At 37.5% G+C, this 19,621-nt stretch overlaps 1 protein-coding gene across 4 annotated transcripts in view; it reads left to right on the top strand.

The window, feature by feature from the left end:
- The window catches only part of LOC127435088 (ubiquitin-conjugating enzyme E2 H), a 42,100-nt gene extending 24,908 nt beyond the window's left edge, over positions 1-17,192 (top strand). For 2 of the 4 annotated variants that reach the window (XM_051688258.1, XM_051688261.1), the window contains 5 exons: positions 2,462-2,536; positions 2,814-2,853; positions 7,234-7,286; positions 9,354-9,482; positions 13,606-17,192. In XM_051688258.1, coding sequence (XP_051544218.1) covers positions 2,462-2,536; positions 2,814-2,853; positions 7,234-7,286; positions 9,354-9,482; positions 13,606-13,730 — 422 coding nt within the window. In that variant the 3' untranslated portion in view covers positions 13,731-17,192. The other 2 variants (XM_051688259.1, XM_051688260.1) reach the window with 2 other exon arrangements.
- Positions 17,193-19,621: the final 2,429 nt, after the last annotated feature.

The following is a 19,621-nucleotide window of genomic DNA, read 5'->3' as shown; positions in this document are numbered from 1 at the left end:
ATGTAGTTTACTAATGTTAATGAATATAACCTTATTTTAAAATGTTTCTTGCCAGTCAAGTTAATGTCATTGGACAGTTGAGTGGAAGCATCCAATGAATTTTAAACTGAAATGATTAGTTAACTTGAAATAACAATAAACAATACATTTACTGCAATTATTATTCTTGGTTAAAATTTAAAAAAAATGTTTTTACATATACTAATACATTTTTAACATTTTAAAAGTTTTTTTTATTAAGTAAATATTATTACATTAAGTAATGCAGTTTGAACTAACATGAACCATCAATGAACAATGCTATATTTGTAAGTAAGAATTAACCACAATGATTGAATTCTGGGAAAAATCATTAATTGTTAGGTTATGATACCTCATGCATTAACTGAAGTTAATTAATACAACTTTATTGTTAAACTAAATTTTTCTGCACAAATGTTTAAACAATTAGTTTAAAATGTCTATTTCTTTTAAAAATATATCTTTTTTTTTTTTTTTTGAACTAGTCTATCATATAACACCTGTTCATTCATTAACAGACCTTGTCCTCAGTTTTTAGATGTTTGCTTCCAAGTGAACACAGATCTCTGGCATGGTATTGGTGGTGGTAAGCATGTATCGTCTTGCTCAACAATGGTTTGACTGCAGCTGTCTGTGCTGGCAATATGAGAAGTGACAGTCTGATAGCCATAGCTAATGACAGGAGTGTTGTATTGAGTTGCCCTGATGCCCTCTGTGTACGTATGTGTGTGTGCATCAGCCAAAAAGGTGTGAGTGAGACCCATAGACTCTTTGCAATCCGATCTGCTAAACTGAACCTTTTAATAATTATTGATGGCTGAAGCATAAAGACCAAGTGAGAATCTTTGTTTGTGTGACAAGAACCTTGAAAGTTCTTTGATTGATCGGTTAGTGCAAAAGTGCTCTTTTAGTAGTTTGAAAAGCCATTTCAGTGTGTCCTACCTAGTTGTATTGTGATCTGCTGGGTTAAAAAAAAAAAAAAAAAAAAATTTCTGACCTACCCTTCGTAACTTGAGGTTAATTAGTATTTTGATAAGCTCATCATTCAATCTCATTTGATCCTGATTTAAATGTTTAAATATTTTCCCCTGTGCCCTTTTTTAGGATGTATTGTCTATAAGACAATTGTGAATTTTATTACCTGTCTTTGCGTTGTAAATTGATTAATTCATTGGGTTTGCCTTAACAAACTCTGTTTAGCATAGAGAGTAAACATGAAGTCACAATCCTGAGTGGACTCAACGAATTTGTAGTGAAGTTTTATGGACCACAAGGAAGTAAGTTTGTTTTTTATTTGCTTACATTCAATGGCTTCAAAAAGTTGGATGAATCTCATAAAAATGTCTTGGTCACATTTCACCGCAATATAATAAATACATCTGAATAGATAGAATCAGAGTTCAGCATCAAGGACCTGAAGTCTACATTTAGGACCATTAAGATTTTTGGCATTGTTACATTGTTTTGTGGGAATTTAAGAACATTTAAAAAAATTGTTATACAATTACTTTTTTTTTTTTAAGCATAAATTACAAGCAATACAGCAAACACTTCTATGATGGATACATACTTAACAATTTAAATATGTTATTATTTTTGCATAACGCTAATGAGAATTCTGGGGCGAAATTTGCTTAATTTTGATAATGTCATTATTCAAAAATTCCTAATGGTCCTTAAAATAGGATTAATTTTCTTTAAGTAAAGAATATATTTTTGTTCAATGATTTTGTGGTGAAGTATGACAGACATGTTTGTTACAGTTTTCGTGAGATTCACCCAGTCGGTGCTATGTCAGATTTCACCCAGTCAAATTTCTTAACCTAGCTGTCGCATGAAGCAGTGATGACACTTTTGCAAATTTAAACATCCACCCCACACAACTACTCGTTTCGGACAGGCTATCATTGTTTACAGAGAAAATGACTTCGCCAGTTAGGTGTTTTTTTTTTTTTTGTTTGTTTTTTTTGTTTTTTAAACACTGTTCTTGTCCGTTTTTAATTGTCATATTATGATCTACACTTTAATGGTGTTCCCTTGCTTTCCATTTTGAGAGGTAGATACCGCAACCTCTACAGCTATGCTTTACCTTTCCTAGTTAGAGCTGCTGGCCACACAGGGTCAAATTGCAGAGGACTATTCTTGGAGTAAGCACACATTGCACCATACCCCGATGAGTCCATATCAGTGCCAACAGCAAACCGTCCCCTATGCACATGTATACATACACACCCACGTGTATGTGTGCCTTTAACATACAATTCATAATTAGCTAATTAGGTGTTACTGTTATGCCCACACAGTGTCACTTTTAAATGCAAATACCTCATTTAGTCATGTAGAGATGTAAGCAGGCATTAATGCTAGTCTTTTCAAAGCCTTTCTTGCATGCGAGTAGCAGTTATGGATTGTATCGTCAACGTTCATTTGTCTCTTTCAGCACCGTATGAAGGAGGCGTGTGGAAAGTGCGAGTAGATCTTCCAGACAAATACCCCTTCAAATCTCCATCTATAGGTAATGTGTTACTAAATGCGAATCACAAATGGCCATTTGCAACAGAGTGCTTATCTAAAGCCACACTAATTAGTGTTTTCATAAAACGATGGGCAGAGTACATTCAAACAATCACACTTTAGGTGTGTAAGATGGAATAAGCACATATTGTGCTGTTATGTCGTGCTGAATAGTTGCTGTAAGGCCGGTGTAACGGGGTAAGGTTGAGCACAGCCAGTTCTGTGAAATCAAATGTTATTTCTGCCATTGATCTCACTCACATCTTTCCTCTCTGCAGGATTTATGAATAAGATTTTTCATCCAAACATCGATGAAGCGTAAGTGACATTTTTATGACATTTTGACCCAGGATTACAGTGCATTCAGAATGTACTCAGACCACTTAATTTTTTCACATTTTGTTATGTTGCAGCCGTATGCTAAAATGCTTTATAAAATGTCACATCAATCTATACTCCATACCCCATAATGACAAAGCAAAAAACAGATTTTTGATAACTTTGCAAATTTATTAAAAAGAAAAAACTGAAGTGTGGCCAGGGTAGCTCAGTGAGTATTGAGTTGCAAGTTCGAATCCAGGACATGCTGAGTGACTCCAGCCAGGTCTCCTAAGCAACCAAATTGGCCCGGTTACTAGGGAGGGTAGAGTCATACGGGGTAACCTCCTCGTGGTCGCTATAATGTGTGGCTCTCGGTGGGGCGCGTGGTGAGTTGTGCGTGGATGCCACGGAGAGTAGTGTGGGCCTCCACATGCGCTAGGTCTCCGTGCTAACGTGCTCAAGTCACGTGATAAGATGCGCAGATTGATGGACTCGGACGTGGAGGCAACTGAGATTCATCCTCCACCACGAGGACTTAGAGCGCATTGGGAATTGGGCATTCCAAATTGGGGAGGAAAAAAAAACTGAAATATCACATTGACATAAGTATTCATACCCTTAACTCAGTACTTAGTTGAAGCACCTTTGGCAGTGATTACAGCCTTAAGTCTTTTTGGGTATGATGCGACAAGCTTTGCACACCTGGATTTGGGGATTTCTGCCATTCTTCTCCTCAGATCCTCTCAAGCTCTGTCAGGTTGGATGGGGACCATCGGTGGACATTCACAGAGTTGTTCCTAAGCCAATCTTGCATTGTCTTGGCTGTGTGCTTAGGGTCATTGTCCTGTTGGAAGGTGAACCTTCAGCCCAGTCTGAGGTCCTGAGCGCTCTGGACCAGGTTTTCATTAAGGATATCACTATATTTTGCTGTGTTCAGCTTTCCTTCAACCCTGACCAGTCCCCCAGTCCTTGCCGCTGAAAAACACCCCCACAGCATGATGCTACCACCACTATGCTTCACCGTTGGGATGGTATTGCGCAAGAGATGAGCGGTGCCTGGTTTCCTCCAGTCATGACACTTTGAATTGAGGCCAAACAGTTCAATCTTTGTTTCATCAGACCAGAGAATCTTTTTTTCTCACAGTCTGAGAGTCCTTTAGGTGCTTTTGTGCTTGTCTTGCACTGAGGAGAGGCTTCCATCTGGCCACTCTGCCATAAATCCCAGATCGGTGGAGTGTTGCAGTGATGGGTTTTCCTTCTGCAAGTTTCTCCCATCTCCACACGATCACTGGAGCTCAACCAGAGTGACTATCTGGTTCTTGGTCACCTCTCTTACCAAGGCTCTTCTTACCCAGTTGCTCAGTTTGGCCCAGTGGCCAGTTCTAGGAAGAGTCCTGGTTGTCCAAACTTCTTCCATTGAAGAATTATGGAGGCCACTGAGCTCTTGGGAAACTTCAATGCAGCTGAATTTTTTTTTTTTTTTTTTTTTGGTACTTTCCCAGATCTGTGCCTCGACGCAATCCTGTCTCTGAGCTCTGCAGGCAGTTCCTTTGACCTCATGGCTTGGTTTTTGCTCTGATATGCATTTTCAGCTGTGAGACCTTATAGACGTGTGGGATGGGATGCACCTGAGCTAAAAAAAAAAAAAAAAAAGCTGAAGTGTCATAGCAAAGGGTCTAAATACTTATGTCAATGTTATATTTCAGTTTTTTCTTTTTAATAATTTTGCAAAGTTATCGAAAATCTGGTTTTTGCTTTGCCATTATGGGGTATGGAGTGTCGATTGTGAAAAAAGTCATAATTTAAAGCATTTTAGCATAAGGCTGCAACATAACAAAATGTGAAAAAAATGAAGGGGTCTGAATAATTTCTGAATGCACTGTATGCTTTAAGTGCATTAGTGACTATTTAAAGGGGTTTTGAGTATGAATTTGCAGTTTGACCTGTAGCAGTGTAGGCCTTCTGGTGTGCTCTGAGAAAAATAATCATATATTTATTATTACACTGAGCATGATGTGAATTTTCGTGAAAAATTTGCATTCCTGAGCAAAAGCTAAACACATTAGAGCTGTCGGAATTAACGCGTTAACGCATTATATTAATTTAAAATATTTAACGCGTTCATTTTTCTTAACACGATTAACTCTACTAATATGACATTAGATTCTGACAATTCTGCTTTTTGTGAGTTTTGAACATTGGTTTGAATAGGGCGGAACCTTTGTAATTTGTCAGGGGACATTAAACTGACGTACACACCACAGACACACACACACAACAGTGAGAAAGGACCTGTAATTTTTTGTACAATGTACAAAAAAAACCCAGATGGGACTAGTGATAAACCTTAATAACTTGTACCACTGGAGTGAAGCATCAGCATTTCCCCAGGCGTCACGTTGAGCTTCCGTCTTACCCGACAATTCGGATGAAGTATCATTGACAGTGTCAGTGCTAAAAGCAAAACAAGATGTTCTCTGCAGTGCTTTTCATATGGAGATTACAGCGGCGCGAATAATGTAAATGCGGCTTCATGATTGCTGTAGCAAAGTGTATAGCCACGCTTAATATTGTGGAGAATGAGAGTTTAAGAGATTTAATGCCCATTGCAATGAAAACACAACCAATGGGGATTACTTCTTTCAAATAGTCAGCCTCCAACTTACACTTTGGGAAACGTTTAATGTTTCTTGAATTGGTGCTATTTAAGTGCATTTCTGTCTTTATACTATGGAATGCTTTGTTTGGAAAATGTTAATAAAACATTATTGTTACATATTTTTTTCTTTTCTAAGTAGGGACTAAATGCATTTTGACAGGACAAGAATATAGTATAGTCAAATTTCAGCCCTTTCGAAATCTATGATTAATCACGATTAAATATGAAAAAATCATGCAAATAATCAATTAAATATTTTTATCGACTGACAGCACTATGTAAAATACAAGTCATCTGACAATACACATTTAACTTGCAACATGTCCAATTTTCACTTGCAATTTCACGTTACGTTACATCATAGTGAGGGAAAAAAATACTTTGTCGCAAGGAGACTTTTTGGTCCATTTGGGTTGTATTTAGGCCTGTCGTGATTATTAAATATACGTCTGATTGCAGTTATTTGATCTAACCGCAGTGCGATTGTTGTGCACTTTAAATTCCAATCACTTTTTACTGTCCAAATAAGGGAATGAACGGCACGTTTGAGTTTCTCATTCAAATGAACTCCGCGGACCGCACTGAGTGCAGCTCCTTAAGAGCGTTTGAAGATTAACCACTTCTGAACCAGATTTGAAGCGCTGTGATGCATGCACCATCTGTGAAGGTTCGCAAAACTCCCGCGAAAATATAAACAAGGATTTTAGTGAATGTAAAGTGCTCCGGTTTCATTATATTTTGACGATTGTGTAATGGCAAGTGTTACTTGTCATTGTGGGTTCATATACGCAGTGTCAATGACACACAGTGACACAGAGGAGCCCTCTGTCACACCTGAGATGAGAGAATGACGAAAACACAGAATCTCAAAGATCTTCATGTGAAATAAGGGCTTGTGGGTTTAATCGGTGAGCCTTAAAGTAACGTGTGAAAGTGAAGAATTTTGGATATAAATATTTTACTTTTGCATACTTGAAGGAAATATAAAATGTACACACGAATAAATGACTTCTTAAGGTTTATGAAGCACACATGCACCTATGACAAAAGCATGAATTTGTATGACAAATAGTCTTCAAAATCGCGAAAGCCCTAAAACAGACAATTATTCTTCATAATCGCAATTATTTGTTTGACAATTAATTGTCGGCCAAATTTCGTAATCACCACAGCCCTAGTTGTGTTGTTTTGTTTTTGCAAGCTGAAGTATGTAATTTCTGTGCCACTAACACCACTAAACAGAACTGCAAGAATAAACTTTTTCAAAACAGCTTCATGAATACGCCCCAAAACAAATAGAGGAAGTTTCACAGCATCACAGAAACACAGTACTTACAGTTTTTGGAAAAATGGCTACCTATGAATGGCTTATCTTGTCTCAGCATATTAAGCTGAGATAGGAGAAAGTATTTTAACACTGAAAAAGTTACATACTTCAGCTTTAAGTTGAATGGTTATATTATGTTCTTTGAAAAAGAATGGGGGGAAAAATAGAGCCATCTTGCTGATTCTTAAAGGTGCTGTATGAGAATTATTATTTTTCTGGAACACCACAACTAAACTGTCCTTATAACCTGACAGATATAACTAAAATAGGTGTTCTGAGAAATCCCATCTGTCTCTGTGACCTTTACAACTCTTATGGTGTTTTCAACTTTAAACTTTTAAAGGTTTGCTTCTAGTTGTGTCTAATGCAGTCACTCTTATTCTATGTCCAGGTCAGGGACCGTGTGTTTAGATGTAATCAACCAGACATGGACTGCTCTTTATGGTACGTATATGTGGTCTTGGTCACTGTACATGTGTCTGCCTTTTTGTATGTTAATGCAGGTCTGTAGGCAGCTTGCATTGATGTCGCTTGAGGAATACTATAAAATCTCCGGTCCCTTAGACAGGATCGTGGTGCACTGTAATCCTCTTACCCTCTCTGAATGAGCTAATTCCTACAAGGTTGAAAAAACGGCATCAGCTCACCTGACAACCACACTTAAACAGCTCCAGTCTACCAGCAATCATTCATCCATTCACACCTCCATTGTGTGTCTTTGTGCTGCTGTCACATTCACTATCTGTCTCCATCTCTATTACTTTCTCTCCATAATAATATAGTAATTAAAATTTGCCCTAAATACAGACTTGACCATTAACCCGATAGTGTAGTTTGGTTGTTTATGGCCTATTATTGTACATTGTTACACAGCTTAGGGATCTGACAGTCATTGAAGGCCTGGAAATATCAGGGCATTTTTAAATAGTGTTTTTTCAAGCCCTGAAAATTCATGGAAACTAATCACATTTTAAGTCATGAACATTTCTATAGTGAATATAATTCTTTCTGGTTATGTTTTGCTCAAAAATATTTAGTAGGCTATAAATTGTGTAAAGTACTTACTTGCAAGCCATAGTGATTTAAGAGTGAATCGTTTGGTTCTTTTCAGTGACCCTGTTTACATGCACTTAAGAAAATGGTTTATTCCAGGGTTTTTGCAGAAAGTGGCGTTCTGAAACGTCATGTAAACGAGAACGCCGATTTCCCAAGAGAATGCGGTTTATCACATCCAGGTTTCTCCTCGAGAACACGGCTTAATGTGGCCATGTAAACACACATGCGCCATTCTTGTGGCCATTTTAAGAGTGCACAAACATCATGGGATACAGCACAATAAAAAGTCAACAGCAAAAAGAATTAAACATTTCTCGGAGTACAGTGGCAAAAGCACATACACTATAAACTATCCCCATTTGTATATACCAGTAAAAAATATCGACGGTCCCTCACCTTAGCAAATATGTGGTGGAGTATGCTGGGGGAATCCCTGAGTTTTATGTAAGAGGGGAAACCCCACTATTGCAGTGCAATTCTGCTGCAGGTCGCAATAGAATGTTAAGAAAACAAACACAGCAACAACTCTGGAATATCTTGAAATAAAGCAATGAAATGGAGAATAATATATAGCAAAGTCTTCCTCAGATGCCATGTTTGTTATTTACACAAGCGTCACCGGGAAATTATGTTGCTGTGGAGAAAGCTTCTTGCTGACCGAGCCGTATGTATACGGGAGTACAGAGAATGCCGCTTACACAGTAAATGTAAACTGGAATGCTGCTTTCTTGCAATTGACTACGTTTACTTTGCATGTGAATCGACTGAACCGATTCGCAAATTGGTCTGAATGATTTATTAGCAATTTGGTCTGAATTCAAATGATTTTTAAAAATCAAATGAAAAGGTCATGGAAAAGTCATGGATACAATTGGGGGAGACCTGACCACTGTTTGGACAAAGTTGATTCTTATTGGTCAAGCATTGAACAGCATGCAGCAATATTTTTGTATAATTTCAGAGGAACCGATTTCCAATATAACTAGTTTCATTTCTCTCATAACACTCTGTGGTCTATTTATTCACACATAATACAATAATGTCAACTGAAATTAATATTTAATGTACATTTTATTTATTTATTTGGTAAGTAGCCATGTAAAAGTAGCAGGGATCTGATCACCGTGTTTGTGTTTATTTAGCTATAATGACCATTTGCAGCTGACTATACATTATCCTTTAGTATAGATATACTCAGCTGTTTTGTGCCATTGTCCAGTTTATGTGTTTGTACAAAAGTGTGACAGCTGGAACATACAGTACTGCCTATGAGAAAGAAAGAGAGAGAGAGAGGTAGAGAAAGATCTATGACTAGAGACCCCACACTGAAAGGGAGATTAGGCCATAATCATGTCACTCACTACAAATCCTCCATTTTGTACTGCATGTCGGGCTCATAACACAAAACCTCTGATCCTGTTTTAAAGCCTCGGCTCCCTGTCTCTCTTCTCACAGATCTCACCAATATCTTCGAGTCGTTTTTGCCACAGTTGCTGGCCTACCCAAACCCCATCGACCCTCTGAACGGGGACGCAGCAGCCATGTACCTGCACCGACCAGAGGACTACAAACAGAAAATCAAAGGTGATTTGAAGAGCGTCCTTTAGTTACAGCCGCTTGACTCCCTGTTCTTTAACCTTCATCTGGTCTCTGGGTTTATATCGGTCACCATGTTTCACATCAACACATAGAGAGGTCTTCTGCCCAGAAAAGTGTGCGTTTGAGTCTAGGGCTATGTTTGTAATAGGATACTGGTAGCATACTACTCATACGTTTTTTGAAATGCATTATCTACAGTATATTGTCATTTTCTGCATTTGTGGAATACCCAGATGACCTATTACATTTGCCAAAATGTGCAAGATACAACCACAGCACACTGTGTGAGCATAGTATACATTGCTAAACATTTCCAACATTGTTGGCATATGACCTTTATCCTTTATCCGCACTCGGCTGGACCTTCCATTTCCAATGTGATGAATGAAATGATCTCTTCCATGACTCATTATTTGATAGGACTGCCAAAAGTTAAGCAATATTTAACACAAATTGAATAAAAAAATAAAAAATTACCATTATTGTTTACAAGATAACTAGGCGCCACTTGCTGAACTAAACATGTATTTAATGAGGTCATGTGACAAACATGATGAGGTCATTTTACAACAGTGAGCGTGCTTACATACATGATCTTACACCGATTATGCTTAAAGGGATAGTTCTCCCAAAAATGACAACTCACTCATTGTTTACTCACCTCAGTGTTGTTATAACCTCATATGTATTTCTTTTTCGTAACACAAAGGGAGAAATTGTGGAAAAAAATATTGTGCTCAGTGATGTCATACAGTGGCAGTTTATGGTGACCACCTCTTCAAGCTTTAAAAGGACACAAAAGTATCCACCTTTTTCCTGGGGGTCTTACTGGGGAAACGAATGTGGGTGGGATTTTTTGCGCTTTCTTTGTCTTTCTGATTTTTTTCAGTTTATCATCGTTTAGTACCGCTGATATAGTGATTTGATATATGTCACAAAATCAGACACGTGCTCCTTAAAATCCCAACACTGCAACAAAAGAATGAATGGACATACGCCACAACAACAGCTGTGTTTACTTGACAATGGAAGTAACGCCCATATTTCTCGCGAAGCATCACGGGATGTAGGATAAAAGTGGATAATTCAGAAGTCTAATAAATTATTGCATGTGACTCGTGTCTTGTTCTGAAGTAATACGATAAGGTTTGGAGAAACAAACCAAAATCGAATGTATTATTTAGGGAAAATCTTCAATGACCGTTGATCTCCTGTGCACGCTCGTAAGTTTGCACACAAGCTTTAGAGCTCCTTGCATGAGAGCAGTGCGCTGCAGTTCAAGTGAAAACTCATTTTGTTTCTCTTCAAAAGGACCACCAGCGGCATTAACAAAAGAAGACAACATGGCTGCGCACAAACCAGAGAACAGAACATACAAACATGTCTGAAGAGTTTGTATTCAATCAATAGATGCATTTCTATACCCAGAACCAGAGAGAAAGGTGGAGGGAGCGGGAATGTCTGTCACCTCTTCTCTATTCTGAACCTGTGTGTGTGTGTGACAGACCTCCGCCTAAAGAGACCTCCGTGAAAACAGTTGGTAGGTGTAATATTCTCGGCCAAAATCAAGTTGTTTTAACTGGCATGTGAGATGCTGGCTTCAATATAATGTTATCAGAATGATTTTGGACCGGTGACAGTTAATAGTGGACGGGACTCACGGCGCAGTGCCAAATATAGAAACCAAGTGATCAACAGAATGTCCTCTAACTTGTTGCAGCTGTTTAGGACAAAAACTTTGATTAAGATGGAAAAGATAACTTTTATTGCAGGTCGTTTGGTGTCTGGTTAGGACATGTTGTGTCTGTAACTACCTTCAGTAGTCTCTCTGTTTTATTGAGGACTCCGTTTCAAATAAATAAGGCTAGTCATAGAAATGCATTATTTTTGGACTACAAACTCTTCAGACATGTTTTGTCAATTCTGCTCTCTGGTTTGTGTGCAGCTATGTTGTGTTTTCTGTTGTTAATATCGCTGGTGGTCCAGTTGAAGCAAAACAAAACAAGTTTCGGCTTGAACGCCCCACCTCGCGATCAGCTACAGTGCTCTGCTGTCATGTAGGGAGCTCGAGCTCACCTGCAGTCTCTCATGAACATGCAAAGGAGATCAACGGTTGTTGAAGATTTGGACTAAATAATACATTAGATTTCGGTTTGCTTCTCACCAAACCTTATCATATTCCTTCAGAACAAGACATAAGTTGCTTACAATAATTGATTGGACTTCTGAATTATACTTTTGCGTACTTTTGAAGCTTGAAGAGGTGGTTACCATAAACTGCTTTTCTTATGATGACATCACTCGATATCAAGCGAGGCAGAAGCGCTGTCAGGTGATGAGTTGATGTGGACAACGGGTTACTCATTGACATTTTCACAACACTGCGTTTACCGTGTCCACTAGCCAAAATAAAAGACTACAAATTCTTAGAATTAATTTGTCTCTTTTTTTTTTTTTTATATAAACTATCAGAAAGAGCGAGGAGCATGCTCCATGCATTATGTGGGCAGGTTCAAAGTAATGAGTCGCTCTATATAAAATAAGATGGCATCTCCTCACGCAGCACCTGCAGCTCTAGAGAAAGCCACGAACATTCTGTCTGAAGACGAAAAGCAGTTCTTCAACAGATGAAAATTTAGTTAAGAATTTATGTAGCACTATAAACAGAAAAAAGTGAGTACTGTCTATCAAAGTGGGATAAGTGTGTCATGCAGTTAATTTTTCATAGTCCAATCCTAAATGAATAGAAAGACATCAGTATTACGAATAATGGTCAGCTTAACACTTGATTTTATTTATATTTATTTATAACTATTACTCAATGTATTTACTCACAAACCTTTTACTATGGTTAACATAGTTTCTGCCAAAATACTGTAGTTACTGCATTTATTGATACTAGACCTACTTTGAAACTTGAAATTCAAATGGAATTAAACTGTATAAGGCTTTCAGAATCTTTCTATCTTTTCCTGACTAATAATTTGCCATTTAGTTTTATGTATTATTTTTTATTTCTTTTTTTTATTAAAAATAACTGTAGAAACTATTGTATTTTTGGCAGAAACTGTGGTTGCCATGGTATATGTTTGAAGGAGTTGTAAAATATGATGCTTTCACAAACAGGATGTAATTGATTTTATTAGTTTCTAAAAAAACTATTATACAGTTTGAGAGTGTGCATTGTCAGGTGTTTAATTTCACAATATCACAATTGTTTGTCATTAAAACAGATAACAGATTTTGTAATTGCAGCATATTCTGTAAGTGTGGGTCCCAGTTAAACAAAATGTCATATTTGGGTCCTGGGCTAAGAAAGTTTAAAGGGATAGTTCATCCAAAAATGAAAATTCTCTCATCATTTACTCACCCTCATGCTATCCCAGATGTGTATGACTTTTTTTCTTCTGCAGAACACAAACAAATATTTTTAGAAGAATATCTCCACTCTGTTAGTCCATAATTAACAATGCAAGTGAATGGTGATCAGGCCTTTAAAGCTCCAAAAAGCACATAAAGGCATCTTTAAAATAATCCATACAACTCCAGTGGTTTAATTCATGTCTTCTGAAGTGACCCAGTTGGATTTTGGTGAGAACTGACCGAAATATAACTAGTTTTTCACTGTACATTTTGTGCACAATCATGATTTCAAGCTTGGTTACACTTCCTAGTGCTTCACGCATGCACAAAGCACTAGATGGCACTATAGGAAGTGTAATCAAGCTTGAAATCATGATCTGCTGTCAAGATGTACAAGCAAAAAGGAGTTATATTTTGGTCTGTTCTCCCTCAAAACCAACTGGTCAAGACATTGATTTAAGCTAACACTAGAGTCCTATGAATTACTTTTATGCTGACTTTAACTGTTTTTTGGAGCTTCGAAGGCCTGATCAACATTCACTTGCATTGTATGGACCTACAGAGCTCAAAATTCTTTAAAAAAATCTTTGTTTGTGTTCAGCATCTTGGATGGCATGAGGGTGAGTAAATGAGAGAATTTTCATTTTGGGGTGAACTATCTCTTTAAGAACCCCTGATATAGAAGTATTCACTCACTATGTCCGACTCCATATATTTTTCTGCCTCACTTTTGTCTTTCTATCAGAATACATCCAGAAATATGCAACAGAGGAGGCTCTGAAGGAGCAGGAGGAAGGAGCAGGCGACTCCTCTTCAGAAAGCTCCATGTCTGACTTTTCAGAGGATGAAGCTCAGGACATGGAGTTGTAGTTAAGGGTGACAGTTCCTCCCCTTTACCACAGAGACTATATTATTTCCAAACCATGCGAAGCAGACTATAAAAGATTCATATTTAAACAAGGTGATTTTTTTTATCGTTATTATTACTAAACCAGGATTTTTTTGGATATCTAGCATTGACGATGAATACGGAACACTCTCTAGATGTTCTCTCTCTACTTCTTGGTGTTTTTTTTTTCTCTCTTTCACTCTCTCACTCGCTCTCTCCATTGCCCCACCAAAAGAAAGGCTTGTAGTGTTTTCACCCCTTGATTCCACGTTGGTACCTGCATAGCTGGAATGCATGTCATCACCTCCCTAATCCACCTTTTCCAATGCAGACTGACTGGACTATAAACGGAGGTCTACTGATGCAGAGGCTGTATTTAAGTGGGGGTGCCCATTTGTCCCTTGTGATGTTACTAACGTACCAGAGACAACCGAGGGGTCTGATCTAACTCTAATATGAGTCCACTCAGCTTAGACCTTTTGCAAGGACAGTCTTCAGCTTGTCTTCAGGACGTGATTGGACGCATTTTTTCCAGACACACTTCTCATTTCCTCCTCCCTCCTCAGCGATTTGATCGATTCTGTTCGATCTTTCCCATACAAGTCATTTTGAATTATCATTGCCTCCCTGGTTCTCCCGTTTGTTTCTTTTTTTTGTTTCTTTTCTCTTTAAAAAGCTGTGTTTTATAGAAAATGAAGATTTAATTGTCAAAAGAGGAATGGCAGATTCAGGATCCATTTTATGACCCCCTTTTCCCAGTTTTCTGTCCTCCTTTCTTTGTCTTCATTTAAAAATTTTATTTGGGTCTCACCTTTGGGAGGGAAATTCTAATGTTTCCAAGCTGTATGTTGAAATGATCATCAGGATTTTACGTAACGCTGTACAATTTCTGCTAACCAATCAAGCCCACGGTAGCGCTCCAGCGTGTTTACTGCAGAAAATATCTGTTAAACTCCCTTTAAATTCCAAAAATCGTGACTTTAGCATCTTTTAACAAGGATGTAGATATAGAGGCTAGCGCACAGTGATTCAACAGACTCACAACTTTTCCACTGGCTCTGCTACTTTTGGCTATTGTCCCTCATTGTGGAAGCCCACCTCAAAACGTGGCTGGATTCTATGACTCTGTGCCATTTGAACTTCCACGGTGATCACAAAATGACCAAGAACGGAGCATAAATCGTTATTTTCTAAAGATTTTCCTAAAGAAACCAGAGAAAAAATATTGTCTCTTGCCCTGCCTGGCTTCTCCCAATTTTATTTTGTAATAACACTGTATGAAAGTCTTTTGTCTTTCTCTTTCTGTCCCTCCCTGTCTCACACCCTCTCTCTTTTTAACGCCCTATTACAAGCTTCTTTTTTGTACATTATTGTATGATGCAGAAGTGAAGTTGTGTAGGACTTTGTTGGTCTAGCCTAGAAGAAATGTTAAAAAGAAAAGATTTTTGCTAACATTTGTAGAGTTCATCATCTTTCCTATTGCTTGTGCATAACTAAGATAGCTGTTGTTTGACCTCATGTAGATCTAGTTAGTTTACTGGGTGGTGAAATCAAAATGGATGTTCATATGGATTTTGGTCATGTAAACCTGCTTGTCTAAATACAGATTTTATGCGATGGATTCGATTTGGTAAGATCTGCCTTGATCACTTTGGGCTCACAACAAACAAGATGTGAGTTTAGGAGAAGAGTGAGAAACATTTACTACCATGGAGGTGGATTTTTTGCTGATATGGTGTGGAAAGTGTGCAGATATCTTCTGTATAAAGAGCTTTGAATTTCATCAAGCACCTGCAGATATCATCAGTGGCATGTTGGTATGAAACATAAAGAACCAGATTTGGTTTGTTTGTGAATATGTGATTTTCAGTGTTCTCACCAATTCTCTCATTCTGACTTTCAAAATTTGTTCATTGTCCAATTTAAATAAAACTGGGTCAGAGTCCAGTTGATGTATGCCAGGCTGAAGAGGGAAAGTTTTTCTGTTCAAAGTTTGCCTCGTCTGGTTATTCCAGAGCTGCCTATATTTATCCTGCGGAGTGTTTTCTTTTTTTTTCTTTTCTTTTTTTTTTTTTTTTTTGCATTCTCTCCTGTTTTTCTTTTCTAATGAAATCAATGCTTTATGGGCAAAACAATTGAACTTTTGTGGAGTTTTAGCCCGAGTCAAGAATTGGCCGAATAGTGCAATGGAGAAAAGTCTTAGTTTAAAATATTTTCCTCTCTCTCAAGTCTGACTGTTGATGGGGTTTTATATTTTCTAAAAGGGGAAAAAAAAAAAAAAAAAAAAAAAAAGGGGGGGGGGGTTATAGAAGATGTAAGGTTATATGCACCTGAGTCTCATAGTCAAAGGAAGATATATATTTTATTAATCTGGCAGCATGATGTGTAGAAATTGCTTTTTTTTTTTCTTTTTTTTTTTTTATATGCAACACAGCTTTCGCTCCCTTATGTCTCAGACATGTATAGAAAAAAATGCTTCTCTGCTGTTTGTTAGTTGGCATGGTAAACATTTTGCCATGCATAGCAACACATCCTATGCGTGGGCCATATGAGATGACAAACTCAGCTTTTCAATTTCATTTTAGCTTCATTTTTGCCCCCTGAACTTTAACAAAGTGTATTAAGAGAAAAATAATGTGGAAATTTAGTTTGAATATTTTTTCTTTGTTTTTAACTCGTGTCAAATGATTTAAGAATCTCATATAAACATGTATAAGTGTGCTTCCATTACAAGTTTAATTATAAATTACATTGAAATTTGTGTTTTTTTTTTTTTTGTTTTTTTCATTTTACTAACTTTTGGATTTCTTTTACCCCATGTCAATAAAAAGAGGTACCCATTTGGAGCAAGTAACATGCAGTATATTGAGGGTATCTGAAGAGGTTTTTGGGATTGAAGGGTGCTCTCAGGAAGGACTTTTTCTAGGTTTTTAGTTTAGTGGATGGGGAGAAATTAATAATTGCAGTGTGCCCTTTGTGTTTTGAACCCTTAAGCCCCAAATGTTTACACATGCATACAAACAAACACTCACACACATTCAGAGGACAGCAGTTATTAATGTCAAGGTCTCCAGCTGTTTGTTTGTCAGAGAGAGAGAGAGAGAGAGAGAAAGGAAGAAAGAATAGAGATCTGTCTTCTGGTTGCTGCCATGGCCTCACCCCCTGCTGGCCCTCTCGGCCAATGGAATCACATCTCCTCTTGCATTTGTGTTGCCAAGAGCTCTCCAGTGCACTTTGCATGCATCCGGTGTAGAGTCAAGTCTAGTTCAGTCCTGGCTGTCCACTTCCTAAGTCCCTTATACCTGTGCATCAAGAGGGTGCTCAGACATGGGGCTTATGTGAACTCGCAGCATGGATTTTTTAATAGTATCTGTATCTAGTACCTAGTGTGTAATACACTGAAAAAAATCAAATAAAAAAAAAAAAATCACTTTTTTTTTTTTCCCTTTACATTTTTTTTAAATCCCAGGTATTATGGTAATTTGCCCCTTTTCCTTTCCTTATTCGTTAATCTTACCCTTATTTTGCCATTCTTTTGCTTTGTGAAGTGGGCATGCCTGTCACAAAGGACAAATGCTCTTTATCTATAGGATTATAATCTCTTAAATAGCGGTGTACAGTAAACTGTAATAACTTCTTTTTTTAATAAAATTTAAATGTGTACAATCTGTTTTGCATCAGTTTTTTATGTATTTTATTATATATATATATATATATATATATATATATATATATATATATATATATAAATAATGTGTGTGTGCGTGTGTACTGGTATAATATTGGCATATTAAATATATAAGCTCTGGCTTCCCAGAAAGGATCCCATCACAACATCTAGTTTGGCTTGTTTAAAGTGAGAAGACAGCCTCACTACCACTTTCTTTGCATAATGGTGATACTCTGTTTCTCCACTAGATGGCAGACAACACAAAACTGGATTTTATTTGCCAGTGATGAAGGGAGAAAAGTGGAGAAAATGGCATGCATTAAAGGAATTCAGGGTTTAATACAAGTTTAGCTCAATCAATAAAATTTGTGGCATAAGGTTAATTGCCACAAAAATAATTTTGACCCCCGTTTATAAAAATAAAATTGCTTGGTTTGGTATTCACAATGGGAGTGAAAGGGGCCAGTCCATAAACATTAAAATACACACTGTTTCAAAAGTATAGCCACAAGACGTAAACATTATACATGTTAACATGATTTTAGTGTGATAAAATCAAGGATTTACCGGCGTTATGTCATCATAAGAGCAAAATTGTAATAGCTATTGGATATAACTTTACACAAATAAGGTTTGTAAGTGATTTTATCGAACAAAAATCATGTTAACATTTAATGTTTATATCTTGTGACTAAACTTTTGAAACCCTGTGTTTTGTTTTGTTTTGTTTTGTTTGCCAATTAACAATTTTTACTGATTCCAATGTCAAATCAAATAAACATAACAGGAAACACGGAATCACATTACATAAACCTAAACCCTTCCCTCCGAACAACATGGGTTGTGTCTCCATCTTCTGACTGACATCGCCAGCAGGTGGGTGTGTCTTTAAGACCAAGCCTATACAATCTAGAGGGGGTCCAATTGAATGTATGTAAAATCTTGAATTGCATAAGGTGCACCCTTGCATCTCTAGATCTAGACTTAATATTTTTTAGAATCCTAGCCCACACTCCCTCCTCCAATACCAAGTTTAATTCTTTCTCCCACAATCTCTTGATAGAAGTTGAAGCTCCGACCCCCAGACTCTGAATTAGCAGGGAGTAATACACTGATGCCTCATGACCTTTTCCAAAAGCAGTAATCACCACTCCCAGACTGTCTGCCACCTTAGGGGGGTGTACACTACACCCAAAAATAGTACAAAGCAGGTGGCACAGCTGTAAATACTTATAGAACTGAGATCTGGGAATCCCAAAATGTTGAACCAAATTTTGAAAGGATCTCAACACTCCACTCTCATATACGTCACCAAGTGTAGCAACCCCCCTCACAATCCACTCTGACCAGCAGAAAGGGGACTTATTAATACATAATTTAGGGTTCAGCTGTATGCTCGAGGCAACATTTAAATAAATGTCCGAATTAAACCCTCTGGACACTTTTGTCCATACTGAGTGCACATGTGAGATAACGAGGTGTAACTTCACTTCTGTGGTTAGTTTGATAGAAAGTCTTTGCAATGGCAAAGTAGGGGCCAGAACTTCCAGTTCAATACAAAACCAGGGAGGGGCTCTCTCAGGTGGAAGCGACCAATGAGCCAAATGTCTGAGACCGAATTCATAATAATAAAATCTTTGGTAGGCCTAGCCCCCCCCCCCCCCCTTTGTCAATCAGCCTATGTAACTTATTGAAATGTAACCTGGGACGCTTACATTCCAAATGAAGGACTTTGCAATACTATCAAATTGTTTGAAATAAGAGAGGGGGACATCTACAGGGAGAGATTGTAGCAGGTAGTTGAATTTTGGAATACAATTCATTTTAATAACATTAACCTTCCCAATCATAGATAAATGTAATGAAGCCCACCTGCCCACATCACTCGAAAATCTTTTTATTAAAGGGTCAGAATTAACTCTGTAGGCAGGGCCTGAAATACCTCGCCAAGCTCCTGCAAGGTTATCTCAGAATCAAGAGAGTTTTTTTGCTCAGTCGTCAGTTTAGGGAGTTCTAATAGTTCCACAAAGTTTCTAATATCTTCATCAGTAGACGAAGATGTGGAACTATAAAGATCAATATAGAATTCTTTAAAGGCATTGTTAATATCAATGGCTGAGGTAAATATTTCACCACCAGCAGATTTCACTGAGGGAATGGTAGAAAAAGACTCTCTCTGTTTTATATATCTAGCCAAAAGCT

This window comes from Myxocyprinus asiaticus, chromosome 45 (assembly GCF_019703515.2).
Source record: "Myxocyprinus asiaticus isolate MX2 ecotype Aquarium Trade chromosome 45, UBuf_Myxa_2, whole genome shotgun sequence".
Lineage (NCBI taxonomy): Eukaryota > Metazoa > Chordata > Actinopteri > Cypriniformes > Catostomidae > Myxocyprinus > Myxocyprinus asiaticus.
The sequence above is the reverse complement of the archived record's forward strand: the minus strand, read 5'-3'. Positions and strand labels throughout refer to the sequence as shown.